At 32.7% G+C, this 14,218-nt stretch overlaps 2 protein-coding genes and 1 long non-coding RNA gene across 4 annotated transcripts in view; 1 reads left to right on the top strand and 2 right to left on the bottom strand.

The window, feature by feature from the left end:
* The window catches only part of LOC136028335 (uncharacterized), a 62,344-nt gene extending 56,957 nt beyond the window's left edge, over positions 1 to 5,387 (bottom strand). The window contains exon 1 of the long non-coding RNA XR_010617809.1: positions 5,241 to 5,387. This is a non-coding gene — a long non-coding RNA (uncharacterized LOC136028335). The remainder of the gene's footprint in view (positions 1 to 5,240) is intronic.
* Positions 1 to 14,218, bottom strand: part of LOC136028546 (uncharacterized oxidoreductase YjmC-like) — a 584,142-nt gene that overhangs the window by 389,276 nt on the left and 180,648 nt on the right. The window lies entirely within an intron of this gene.
* Positions 1 to 14,218, top strand: part of LOC136028334 (guanine nucleotide-binding protein G(q) subunit alpha) — a 97,196-nt gene that overhangs the window by 39,309 nt on the left and 43,669 nt on the right. For both annotated transcript variants that reach the window (XM_065706117.1, XM_065706116.1), the window contains exon 3: positions 7,089 to 7,243. In XM_065706117.1, the coding sequence (XP_065562189.1) occupies positions 7,089 to 7,243 (155 nt within the window). The remainder of the gene's footprint in view (positions 1 to 7,088; positions 7,244 to 14,218) is intronic.

Below are 14,218 nucleotides of genomic sequence, written 5' to 3' on the forward strand. Positions count from 1 at the left end.
TTTGTTTATTATCTTATTTATTGTTATTATTTATTATATTACCTCTGTTTATTTTAAGTTTAAAGAAAAAAGAATTCCATGTAGAATTGTTGACTGGAAAAAAAAAAATCTAGAATCTTGACTCTGCTAGAAGTTTTAGAGAAAACTATGGACATTCTTTGCCCTGATAGATAGACCCCAGATCGAGACGAGTAAAATCAAAATATATATATATAAATATATATATATATATATATATATATATATATATATATATCTATATATATATTAATATATATATATATATATATATATATATATATATATATATATATATATATATATATAATATATATATATATTATATGTAATATATTATATATAATGTAATATATATATCTATATTATATATATCTATATATATAAAAATAAGTTGTCTGTCTGTCAGGTGACGTCATGTTTCTGTGTCGACTGACGTCATGAATTTAGTTGTCGTCATTTTTGCTATGACGGTGACGTCATTAAAGATATTTAAGACATATATGTTCACGTAGAAATCTATTAATGTTTAAGTTTAAAATGACTGATGAACTTACAATGGCAAAAGCCGATGAAGATGCTCAAAGAGTCTATGCCAAAAAACTTGCTGCTGATAGAGAAAGTCAGAAAAAGAAAGCGTGCCGAGGAACCGCGCAGTTAGATGAAGATCCACCTGGACAGCGAGAGTCAAAACATATCAAAACTGAAAATGATAGCGATGATGATTGGGTTTGGGATTTTGACTTGGATAAGGTCATCAATGCCTACCAGATTTTAGTTAAAAAAAACAAAGGTTCGGCGATATGTATTTCATAGTGAAGCTGAAAATAAAGAAGAAAAAGAAAACTGAAAAAATGTAAAAAACTAAAAAATACTAAAAAGAAAAAACACTCAAGAGAAATTACAGACCGGGGACACAAATGACGACCGGGACAGAGGGAATATAAATAACGACCGGGGACACTCAAAGAGAAATTACAGACTGGGATACCGGGACACAAATGACGACCGGGACCACAGGGAATATAATGACGACCAGGACACAGGTATTTAAGAATATCGTTCAAAGACAAATTTTTAATTGTAAGAAGACCGTTGAAAGAGAAATTTCTAATTGTAAAATGACTGAAGAACCTACAATGGCAACGGTACCACCATCGAAGTAGATAACCAGTGGGTTGTTCCATATTCCCCATTGTTATCAAAAACATTTAATGCACACATAAACGTTGAATACTGTAACTCCTTAAAGGCAATCAAATACATATGTAAATACGTCAACAAAGGCAGTGACATGGCAGTTTTTGGCTTGCAGCCCGAAATCAAAGATTTCGATGAAATCGTACAATATCAGGCTGGAAGATACATAAGCAGTAATGAAGCTGTTTGGCGAATTCTTTCATTTCCGATACATGAACGTAGTCCAGCTGTTGTTCACTTAGCGGTACATTTGCAGAATGGTCAACGTGTTATTTTTCGGAATCCAACGTGCAACAAAGAGCCCTGAATCCACCGGATACAAAGTTAACAGCTTTTTTTTCGCTATGCAGAAATGATTCTTTTGCAAAAAAACTGTTGTATACTGAAGTGCCTTCGTATTACACGTGGAATACTAAAAATAAAGTATTTGAACGTCGAAAACAGGGTAAGTCAGTCGACGGCCAACCTACCATCTTCAAAGATACCACGATAGGAAGACTCTACACCGTTCACCCCAATCAACATGAATGCTTCTTTCTACGCCTGCTTTTGGTGAATGTACCCGGTCCGACATCCTTTGAGTATTTGAGAACTGTAAACGGTACTATACATGACACTTACCGTAGTGCATGCCAAGCTCTGAATTTATTGGAGAATGACCAACACTGGGATAACTGCATCAATGACGCGTGCGAAACGTCAACCCCAAGTCAAATTCGTGCATTGTTTGGCATCATTTTAACAACTTGCTCTCCATCAGCTCCTACAGAGTTATGGGAAAAACATAAGTCAAAAATGTCCAAAGATATACTCCATCGAAAACAGTTAGAGACGTCAGATATGACTTTTGATTTTACATCAGAAATTTATAACTACACTTTAGTTATTATAGAAGATTTGTGCGTACGTATGGCAAACAAACCTCTTCAGGATTTGGGAATGCCTTCACCTAACCGTATCGCTGCTGTTTCGACATGTGTAGAATTGGATCGTGAACAAAGTTACAGTACGAGTGATCTATTGTCATATGTACAAAATAACATTTCCAAGTTAAAGTCGGAACAAAAAGACATTTATGATACGAAAGACTCAATTTCAGGACGTATACAACTACCTGCTGATTTCTGTTATTTAGTGACGTCCAAAAATGAATTGATTGAAAAAGCATTTCCGAATATTCTAAAAAATTATAAAAATAATAAATGGCTAAGTGAAAGAGCGATTCTCGCACCCAAAAATATAGACGTCCACGAAATCAACAATATTGTTTTGACCAAGATTCGAGACCAGGCAGTCCTTTACAAGTCAGTCGACACAGTTTTGGAACCAAATGAAGCGGTTAATTATCCATTTGAATTTTTAAATTCCATAGATCTTTCAGGGTTTCCACCACACGTGCTACAACTAAAAATAGGCGTACCAATAATACTTTTAAGAAATATCAACCCACCAAAGCTTTGCAATGGCACGCGACTTGCCGTAAAAAAAAACAATGGAAAATCTAATAGAGGCCATAATCTTGATAGGGCCTTTTGAGGGTGAGGCTGTTCTTATTCCTCGCATTCCCATGATTCCAACGGATCTGCCTTTTCAATTTAAAAGATATCAATTCCCAATTCGATTAGCATTTGCAATCACCATTAACAAAGCCCAAGGTCAATCATTAGAAAAATGTGGTATAGATCTTAATACTGATTGTTTTTCCCATGGACAATTGTACGTTGCATGTTCGAGGGTCGGTAAACCTGACAATCTATTTATATGCAGCGACAATTGGACAGCGAAGAATGTTGTATATTCGCAAGTTTTACGCAGTTAATTTGTATTGTATCTATCTATCTATCTATCTATATAAAAACGAGTTGTGTGTATGCATGTTTGTTTGTTTGTAAAAAGAGCGTTTGCATATGACGTCATTATTAGTACATACGGCTTTGTATATGCACAGACAATGGGAAAGCCAAGAATCTTGTATATTCGCAATTTTTACGTAGTTTAACTCCTGCAGACGAAATGAATGCTTGCCTGAAAAATTCTAATTTATGGGCACACGTAAAAATATTAAAATTAACTACAAATATGCGTGTCCGATTGCAAAACGATGACTCTGGTCAAACATTTTCAGATCAATTGCTGGCAATTGGAAACGGAAAGCTCCCAGTAGTGGGAAAGCCAAAAATTTTGTATATTCGCAATTTTTACGTACTTTGAAACACATATATAAATCTATCTATATTCGCAGGTGGGACACAGGGACACAACTACAATGGCGCGTAACGACTTACGCGTGCGGGGGGGGCGCGAAGCGCCCCACCAACTAGGTGTTGGGGCACCCCACCAACAGCTAGTATATATATATATATATATATATATATATATATATATATATATATATTAGTTATTATATGGCGGGGAGTATATGTCCTAATCCATAAGTTGAACTTGTAGGCCCCTATGGGTCCTGTAAAATCGAAAGGTACTCTTTACGAAAAAACAAAGTTTTGTTTTTACAAAACTGTAACACGATGTATGATTTGCCAGTAGTATTGACTGATAAATGATATTGTACGCGGTAGTAGAAAGCAGTATCTCTGTAACTGGTAATTAATCAGTGTTTTTGTTTGTTAGGAATTTTGTAAAATTAAAATCCAGTATGCTCAAAGTAGACCTAAATTAATTTAACCCGCTAAGGAAAACCATGGTATGTTAAGTAGGCTAGTTAACTATAAAATGGTAGGCCTACTGGCAGAGACGATTTTGAAGGAGGACAGAGGGAGCAATTGCCCCCGGCGCAAAATTCTAATAAACAAACTAACGATAAATAATCAAAGGTAAATAATGTAACAAATAAGTAATTTTGTAATTACGGGACTTAAAAAAAAAATAAGTAGAGGGCGCAGTTAACGGGAAAGTATAAGCGAATGGAATCCGAAATTTTCACTTTTCGCAATTTAACGCAATTTAAACAGTTTTGATGTGGTTTTTTTTAGACATTTGTATTCAAACCTGTCCGTATTTTGCAGGATGTCGAGATAATTAATAATTTTGCAGAGTCTAATGTAAGAAAATTCAGATTTAAATAAACGGGAAATTCTGTTATTGAATGAAATTTTGTAATTATGAAAATTTTGTTACTAAATGAAAATTTCTTGAAAACTTGACCTGAAAATTTTTGGGAGACAAAAACCTTGCTAATCACGATTTTACCTCGGGCCCAAGAGAGGCCAGAACCGCCACTGTCATAACACGCTTTCAGGACACGCTTTCTTAATTCTCTCCTACATCCCGAAGTACTTGAAAAGACAGGTGTTTAGTAGTTAGGTCGAACAAAGTCACCAAGTAATAGATGGCATTGGTGATGTTTTCTTTTTGACACTTGCGCTAGTTTTCATTTATATAAATTTCTTGTTCTGTTTGGTTTAAAAATTTATGTTGCCTATGCAATTTCTGACTTCTTATTTTTGTGCTCTCCTATGGGTTTGATATATCCATGGAAGACGACGATTTTACTATCATTGCATAGCTGAGATTGAGTTCTATTCATCTACCTAACAACGTTTTTTAAATGTTGTGTAGATGATTTTTAGATTGAAAATGCTTTGGGTATTCGTTGAAAGCTATTGAGAAAAGAAAAATTTTCCTTTTTCAAGCAAATTTAGATCCTTCTCCAATAAAAAGTTTAAGCATTAGGCCTATCATAATCTTGGCTTGGTGAATGGATAGTTATGAAAATAATGATTTGAATGACACTAAACAATTTTGTATCATTCCATATCTGAGATTTAGTTACTTCCACCTATCGAAGTATATTTTTGAAATTCGGTGTACATAGTTTCTTAGATAGAAAATACGTTGAATCTTAGATAGAATTTAGATTGAATCTTAGTTTCTTAGATGGAAAATCATTGGAGATTGTTATGTTTCTATTTTTAAGCAAATTTAGATCCTTCTCCAATAAAAAGTTTACGCAATATCATAATTCTGGCTCGGTGAATGGATAGTGAGTCTAGTAATATGACTACCTTGTCTTTTTGATGTAAGTTACAGCTACAGACTTGTCGCAGAATATTTCAGTCTTCTCTCAGTGTGAACATATACCTTAAGATTCAATATCTATTCCTGCGCCTATCTTCGAAATATTTTCAATAATCTTGTCACTGACTTATGAAGTAAATTTACGACTAAACACTAAGGATGAAATTTCCGTATTTATATATGCATTTGCTTTTGGTTTTCTTGCAGAACAGGTTTTCTTAATACATAGGAACTGTATAATAAATCAAGTCGCCAGTCCTTCTTGTTCAAAACTGGTTTCCACCTCATAATACGGCCAAAAATTAATGTCCTCGAGTGTTCATTTGCTGTAATGTGTTAATAAGCTCTTTTGTTTTTTGTGATTCCTTTATTGGAACTCGTATTGTCGCTTTAAAAGAGTTGTCTTAAATTTAATAAGCTGACTGCGTATTATTCATATCATTGCCTTACCAAGGCTTCGTGAAAAATGTAGTCAGAGGTCCAACATGGAGCGGTAATTCACTTTTGCTAAGGGTTTTTAAATGCTTACCTGTAAATTCGTGCGCTTTAAGGGCCACTCTCTCTAAGGTCATTTTTAAAATGTAAATATCGAATTCCTGCTTCTTTGTCCTGCTTGAATTCTTCAACTCCTCCACTTTTGTAACACTTATTCCTACTCTTGTATTACTTCTACTTCTATGTTCTCCCTTAGTCTTGTATTTTAAACATCCAGCAGAATGCAAATATCCGACTCCCACTTCTTTATTTCGGCATCTATGTTTCTTCTCATTTACACGTATCACACTTACTCCTGCTTCTATGCTACTTTTATTCTTCAACTCCTCCACTTCTGTAACCCTTATTCCTACACTTGTATTACTTCTACTTCTATGTTCTCCCTTAGTCTTGTATTTTAAGCATCCAACAGAATGCAAATACCCGACTCCCTTTTTTTATTTCGGCATCTATGTTTCTTCTCATCTACATGTATTACGCTTAATCCTGCTTCTATGGTGCTTTTACTTCTACACTCCTCTAGTTTTACATTTGGACATTCAGCAAAAGTCAAATATCAAACCCCTAATTCTGAATTTATTTTTTATGCTACTGCTCCAATTGCGGTTTTGGCCTCTCTTGGACCCGGGAGTCCAATTTCATTTATTAAAAAAAAAAAATCCCATTTTAATGAGCTAATAAGAATTTGTTTTTTTAGTTTATTTACACATTTTTAAATTAGCCTATTTAATTATTAATGATTATTATTTAATTATTTATTTATTAATTTTTTATTTCATTGATAGATAATTAATTATTTTCATTTACTATCTGCCCCCTCTACTTTATTTAAAAAAAACATAAAATTTCAAAAATTACAAAATGATCATCACCGTTAGATCATTTATCTAAAATTTTGCGCCCCCTAAAATTTCTTTGCCCAGAGCCGGTTCCCCCTCTGTCTCTTCCTCAAAACTGCTTCAGTGATACATAACTTCTATAACAATTACTCCCACTTTTATATTGTTTTTATCTGTATATTCTTTCCCAAGTCTTAAAGTTTTGACATCCACCAGAAGCTAAATGTCAAACCTCTACTTTGTTGTTTCTAATTCTATACTGCTATTCTAATACTTCTATAATACTTACACATACTTCTATATTGCTTCTATTTCTATATTCTCTGCTAGTCCTGTATTTTAGGCATTTTTAAAAATAAATTAGTTCATTAAAACTGGAAATAGCAGTAAAACTATCTCTTCCAGTTTTCTCCACTATTTTATGGACTTGAGATCAGCTTGGCTTCTGAAATGCTCATATATCTATTTTTATTTATTCTAATATTGTAAATCGTCTTTTAGGAAAAGGCCACTGTTGTCAGTGAAGTGGAGTACGAAACAGTGACGACTTTCGAAAGCCCCTACGTTGAATATATTCGAGATCTCTGGAGTGACTCAGGGATCCTAGAATGTTACGATAGAAGACGGGAATATCAGCTAACGGATTCAGCGAAATAGTAAGAATAAGTAGTTAAAATAACTAAAACTTTATAATATAAATATAACCTGATTTGACATCAGGATTTCAGAAATGCTTTGGTGACCCAAAGTTGGTTGGAAATAGTGACGACTTTCGAAAGCCCCTACGTTGTATATATTCGAGATCTCTGGAGTGACTCAGGGATCCTAGAATGTTACGATAGAAGACGAGCATATCAGCTAACGGATTCATCGAAATAGTAAGAATAAGTAGTAAAAATAACTAAAACTTTATAATATAAATATAACCTGATTTGACATCGGGATTTCAGAAATGCTTTGGTGGGAAATGACCCAAAGTTGGTTGGAAATAGTGACGACTTTCGAAAGCCCCTACGTTGAATATATTCGAGATCTCTGGAGTGACTCGGGAATCCTAGAATATTACGATAGAAGACGAGAATGTCAGCTAATGGATTCAGCGAAATAATAAGAACAATTAATATAAATTATTAAAAATAACTAATTTATAATATAAATGTAACCTGATTTTTTGCACTTAAAGTAATGGATAATTCAATAAATTTTACTACTCAGTTTTAATTTCTTGATCGTCCATATGGTTAATAAATATAATAATAAAAAATTAATTGTTTTATTCCAAGTTTTGAGTTGAAAAGGGTCTTCATTTGACAAAAAAAAATTACTAAAAAGCCATGTTAATTTACCATAAAAATTTACTAAGAAGCAAATTGCTTGTGCAACTTGCTCCAAACCTGCTGTAATATCCATTAATTAATTTTAATTAGCATACATAATTAGCTTTAACAAACAAGTACGTATTACAAAAACAAACTTACTTTTCATTTAAGGACATGCCCTAGGGTAGTTTTATGAGTTTTTCTTGTATACATTAAGTTTTTTTTTTTTTTTTTTGCGGTTTTTCATTAAAGATCTACTATACTTTTAATATATCTATGCTGCAAAGAAACAGAACATGAAAAATAAGAGGGCGAAGAAGCCGGCCTATAGCACATATTCGGGCTTATCATATGTAGACGTTTAGTGTGTTCCAGGTAGATATTGTAATTTAATTTGGATTCAATTCAAATTTAATGCAAATTAACTGCAAATCTGGAACGGTTTATTATCTTATCCCTTATTACGCATTATAATTGATTATAAAAAATATGATCAGTTTTGGTGAGCAATGAGTAGGTTTTAGTGGGGGGACGGAGGGGGCCCTTGCTCCGGGTGCAGAAATTCTTGGGGCAAAAAGCTTCAAATAAATAATCTAATGATTTATTTTTGAAATTTATTTTAATAAACTTAAGTGGAGTGTGCAGTTTATAAATGAAAACAATAAATAAATTTATTAATTAATTAATTACTAAATAAAATTAAATCAAGGAATTGCAAAAAGTTAAATTATAAGAATTAAATTAAAAATAAATAATTATTGCAAAATTAATAAATAAATTATTAATAAATTGAAAACAATTTTGTTAATAAGTAAAATTTTTGGTAACATTTAGCCTGAAAATTTTATGGAAGAAGGGGGGGGGGCGATTCAAGGTTTTTTCGTGGGTGCAAAAGAAGCCAGAACCACCACTCAATGAGTAAAATTTGAGTTTTAATTCTGTTTGGCGTAGAGTATGTGATTGTTGAAGTACGGAGGTGGTAGGGGGCATTTAATGTGCCAAAAATGTGTTTGTCTCTGATCAGTTGTAAATTACAGTCGTGAAAATTTCTTGGACCAAGAGGAGCTAAATTTTCAAAAATTCCGTGCACAGCTTTTTTACTTTCAGTTGAAAACACGTGTTTTTTATTTAATATGATGAAAGTACATATTTTATATGTCATAAGTACAATTATGAGAGAAAATTTAAAGAAAAAATTCAAATACTTAAAAAACGTATTCACCTAGGATTATTGTTTGTTTGTTTAGATTAACGAGAAATCTCTCCTCTTGGACCAAGAGGAGCTAAATTTTCAGAAATTCCGTGCACAGCTTTTCTTACTTTCAGTTGAAAACACGTGTTTTTTATTTAATATGATGAAAGTACATATTTTATATGTCATAAGTACAATTATGAGAGAAAATTTAAAGAAAAAATTCAAATACTTAAAAAACGTATTCACCTAGGATTATTGTTTGTTTGTTTAGATTAACGAGAAATCTTTTTACTAAAGGATAAAAAAATAATCATTTGCGCCGTTAATTACAATCGGGTTATACTAAAAGTTGTGGAAATATATGTTGAACACTCTTTCATTACGGCGGTCGGGATTGAACTTAAGCCTTGGTATCGGGATTGAACTTAAGCCTTTAAGTATGAACTTAAGCCTTGGATTGAAAAGCTTGGTATCTTCCCCTTTGCCGCCGCAATATAACATTTAATCATGTTTCTCAAATAGTACCGTATATGATTTTGGAGAACTATTTAAACTGATTATTAATAAATTATGAATTAATAAATAAAAATAAATTAAAAAATAACCAACAGTTAAATAATGATAGTTAAAATGATTAAGTTAAAAATAAATTATTAATCAATTAATAAACGTAAATATTTTTTTGATATTTGAAAATAGTGTTAAAATTTTGTCTGAAAAATTGTATGGAAGACAGGGGGAGGGGGAGTGTACTAATCAAGATTTTGCCCCAGGCGCAAGAGTAGCCAGAACCACCACTGCAGTTAGTAAAATAGAAGTGCTGATGCCTTAATACTAATTAATTGATTAATTAATTGTTTATTATTATTAATTATTATTATTACTAATTAATTGTTTATTATTATTAATTATTATTACTAATTAATTATTATTACTATTATTATTATTAATTACTAATTAATTAATTTTCATTATATTAGGCATTTGCCTGTATTTTCCCCAATTTGAACATAATAGCGCAGAAGTTATTAAAATAAAGATGTTAATTAACTCTATTCGCAAAAATTTAACATAAGTTAATTTTTTACCATTCCAGCTGTTAATTACTAACTTTTTGTCGAAACTGGAAGACGCTCATTTATGTTCCATTTGATTTAATAGTCTCAAAAGGCTGTATTTAGGAAGATATGTGATTTCCGAGGGTCGGAAATTTAGGACTATAACAACATCTAAATATAATTGATATAAGTTTCCTTTTTGAATGTTTCAACTCATAAATAATATTGCGACAAATTCTTGTAATCCAACCTTTTCGTTATTTTTACTGGCTTAGAATATCCCACAAGCGAACCAATGGAATAATTAGGGTTTTAAAATGAAAGGTGATTGCCATCCTTTTCTGGCATACGCTTAAAGATGAATGTTTATAGCCTATTAAAATAAGGTACATACCTAAATCAATGGAAATATGGCTTTGAGATAGCCCTTTTGCTGTAATTGCTTTCTACAGCAAAAGGGCTATAATCGTATCACGATTATCGTACAGTATTACGCTGCCTTTCCGTAATACAAAAGACGAAAGGTAAAAAACAGCGAGGAGTTGTTTTAAGACACATGCTACGGGGGGGGGGGGGGGATAAGGTTGAAGTTGAAAGGGAATGTGAAGCAATACGTGGGATATTCACAAAGGGAGCTTGAAACGCAAAAAAAACAAAAAAAAAAAACACATAAGTAAGGTTTAAAACCCGTAACACCCGTAAAATCCGTAAAAACAATCCGTAAAAAATCTTTTAACAAGGTTCCCTTACGTCTTCGGTACCCAGACCGGTTACTAGTTATCTGTTCTTTGGAATCTAAATTAGGGGGTAGTAGGTTGCTAACTTTAGGACCTAAAGGTATCGCAAGTTGAGATATCAGTAATTCAGGAACCCCAAGAAATCCAGCAAATAAAACAGGAGCCATGATAGCAGCTTCCTGATGAACCCCACTGGCTCCTTAGAAACTGTATATATTACATAGTTTCGCCGCTCTAAAAAAGTTTTAAAATTTGATTCCAGGGTGTGGAAGCTATGGAAAAAATTTTCTTGGTTGCAACAACCATGGATAATTTCCAGCAAATAAATGTTTAATGCTTGTAACCTAGAATGTAATCTAGGTTTTTTTTTAATGGAATTTTTGGCTCTATGTAAGAGACGTCATCAGCAAACAGATTAATATAAAATAAGACTTACAATAAAAAAGCTGACCTTTAAACTAAAAAGACTAAACTAAATAGTCCTAACATCATGGCTGGGTGGGTGGTTGGTTGGTTGGTTGCTTGGCAAAAACTATTACACAACTAAACTATTACCAGAGTTAAATAACGGAAATAACGTTCTAGTTTCTCTATCAGTCAAATATTTTTGACAATCTTCATTGGAATGCCGTGTACACGCTCCGAAAATAAAAAAAATAAACTGTTTCTGAGATATCTCCCTCATTTTCTACCAATCACCTTTTTTTTTATATTTCAATATCACATATTTTTCAAATTGAAACCTTTGACCAGGAGACAAATATCCAATATTGTATGTGGTTAACTATAAATTTGTTAACTCTCAACCACTGTTAAATTTTGTTATCAACTTTTTGGCACGATCCAGAAGATGTCTTTGAAACTACTTAGACGTTCTCAGGTTGTTTTTTTTGCTTTTCAAAGATAATAAAGTTAGGGGAAACAAGAGAATGAAGTGAATCCTCATTTTTTTTTCCTGATCGTGCATTTTCTTTGTTTGGGAGAAGGATAGTAGAACTCCCCTAAAGTTGAAGCAATCGTAGGCTTAATAAAGAATTGACAAGAGTGAAAAGCGGGAAGAATTCCAGATAATACATGAATTTTGTGAATGATAATTTGTAGCTCTCGCCTGCGTTTTCACGTGATTTTTGTTTTCACCAAAACTATTGATTAATTTTTTTTTTCTGAAATGCAACAGGGTTTTGTCATTCGCAGTCTTGACTTGCAAGGGGGTCTGGGGAAACGCCTAATATGCGACATTCACAGAGATTTGTTAAGAAAAAAGTTGCGAATGAATTTGTTTCTTACAAAACTGCGGGAGAGAGGAGGAGCGTGGTTGGCCCCAGACGAGCAGGTCGTCCTTGTCTGGGGTGGGTAGATATCATAAAGAAAGATTTAAAGGAAACGGGACCTTTTTGGGAGGGTGTAAAGAGGGAGGCTTTGAATAGATTGGAATGGAGAAGGAACGTGTATAGCTGTGTTGGCCCCTCGTGTTGCGGTGAGTTGTTGTTAGTAGTAGTAGTAGTCGTAATGAATTTTTGGGTTACAAAACTTCAAGACAGAAGAGTAGCATGGTTGACCCCAGACGACTTACTGTGGTAGTGAGCTGTTAAAAGTAGCAGTTGTGGTAGGATAATAAAAGCGCAGCTATATAGTCCTGAACACACGGGATAATTCCCTTTGTACTTCCGTTTCCATGCAACAAATTTTTGGATTTTTCATTTCGTATGGTCTTGAAAGAATTCCTACTTCCATATCCCCTTAAATTTGACCACGTTTTGTCTTTTTAAAGCGCTTGCCAATGACCATATAACAGCAGTGAACACGAAAAATGACCGTTTCTCTTGTTTTCCAAAGTTTCTGGGACAGTAAAAAGAAACTGCATAAAAGTAAATAGAACCAATTAAAATACAAATGTTTTTCATTCAGCTGGTTTTATGATTTTCATTGCTGTAATTCTTATAACAACCCATCTATGTTGAAGGCCCTTAATAACGATAGAAAAATATGAACATGCAGTTATATTCTACTAATGATGCTTAACTGCATATTTGCACAAAAATACAACGCTGAGGAGGCGTCCCTATGACCAGTTTCAGGGTTTCTCCCAACGGAAATATCATCCAGACACATCCATCCCTCAAGAAAATTTTCCCCCGGACAGTTTCCCCGGAACATCTCCATATGTAAAATTGAGTCGGCAAAGAGAAAGTAAGACAAAAAAAAAAGAATTTCACAAAGAAGTTCTGGCAAATGCCCCACATAGAATTCCACATAGATTTCTGTTTAGACACAGGGGTGCTCTATGACACCCTTGTGTATAAACATTTCAATGGGAGTTTTCTCTAAATTTCACAGTACGAATTTCCAGAATAAGACCTTGTTGGACAAATATTAGGGTTTTCCGGTCTAATACACTGCTGCTGACTACATTCGTGTCGCGAGACGGTTTGGCTGATTCTGTCGCTAAAATTTTATGCAGAACGCTGTCAAAGCACTATATTGACTCCGAACGTTGTAAGACAATTTTCTAATAAAAAAGGATTAATTACCAAAGTGATTAAAAAGAAAGAAACAAAGAAGTGCCAAAATAATGGGGTAGGTAGAAGAGAAGTGGACTTGAAATATGATGCATGTTTCAAGTTGAAACATTGATGTAAAAATGTTTATATCAATTAGTGGTCTAAGTTTCTTTATATTGAACCTGAATCTTGCTGGAAGTGTTAAGATTTTTTTATTCTTAATCTCAGTTTCTTGTTCTTAAAATTGCCACTCATGCCGCTGCCCTTATCATCCACCCTATGGAATCTATCTTAAGCCTGGTATTTTTGTATCTGGAGTCATAAGAAAAAAAATCTATCAACTTTTTCTTGAACGCATAGTTCAAGTTGTTTTTTTGTTTGTTTCAAGCAACTCTGAAACTTAAAAAGGGGTTATTAAAACTTTAGTCATTCTCACTAAATTTAAGAGGAAATAACTGTAAATTTAAGAGGATATATATATATATATATATATATATATATATATATATATATATATATATATATATATATATATATATATATATATATATATATATATATATATATATATATATATATATATATATATATATATATATATATATATATATATATATATATATATATATATATATATATATATATATATATATATATATATATATATATATATATATATCAAACAAAACAAAGGAGGGTTTGTAGCCCTAGTGACAGTAATACAGAAAAAAAAAGAGAAAATAAAAAACAACGAAAAAAGAGATTACAATCAACAAACACAAACATAACTACATACTATATAAAGAGGGAAGACCACTAAT

The sequence above is a fragment of the Artemia franciscana genome, chromosome 6, assembly GCF_032884065.1.
Source record: "Artemia franciscana chromosome 6, ASM3288406v1, whole genome shotgun sequence".
Lineage (NCBI taxonomy): Eukaryota > Metazoa > Arthropoda > Branchiopoda > Anostraca > Artemiidae > Artemia > Artemia franciscana.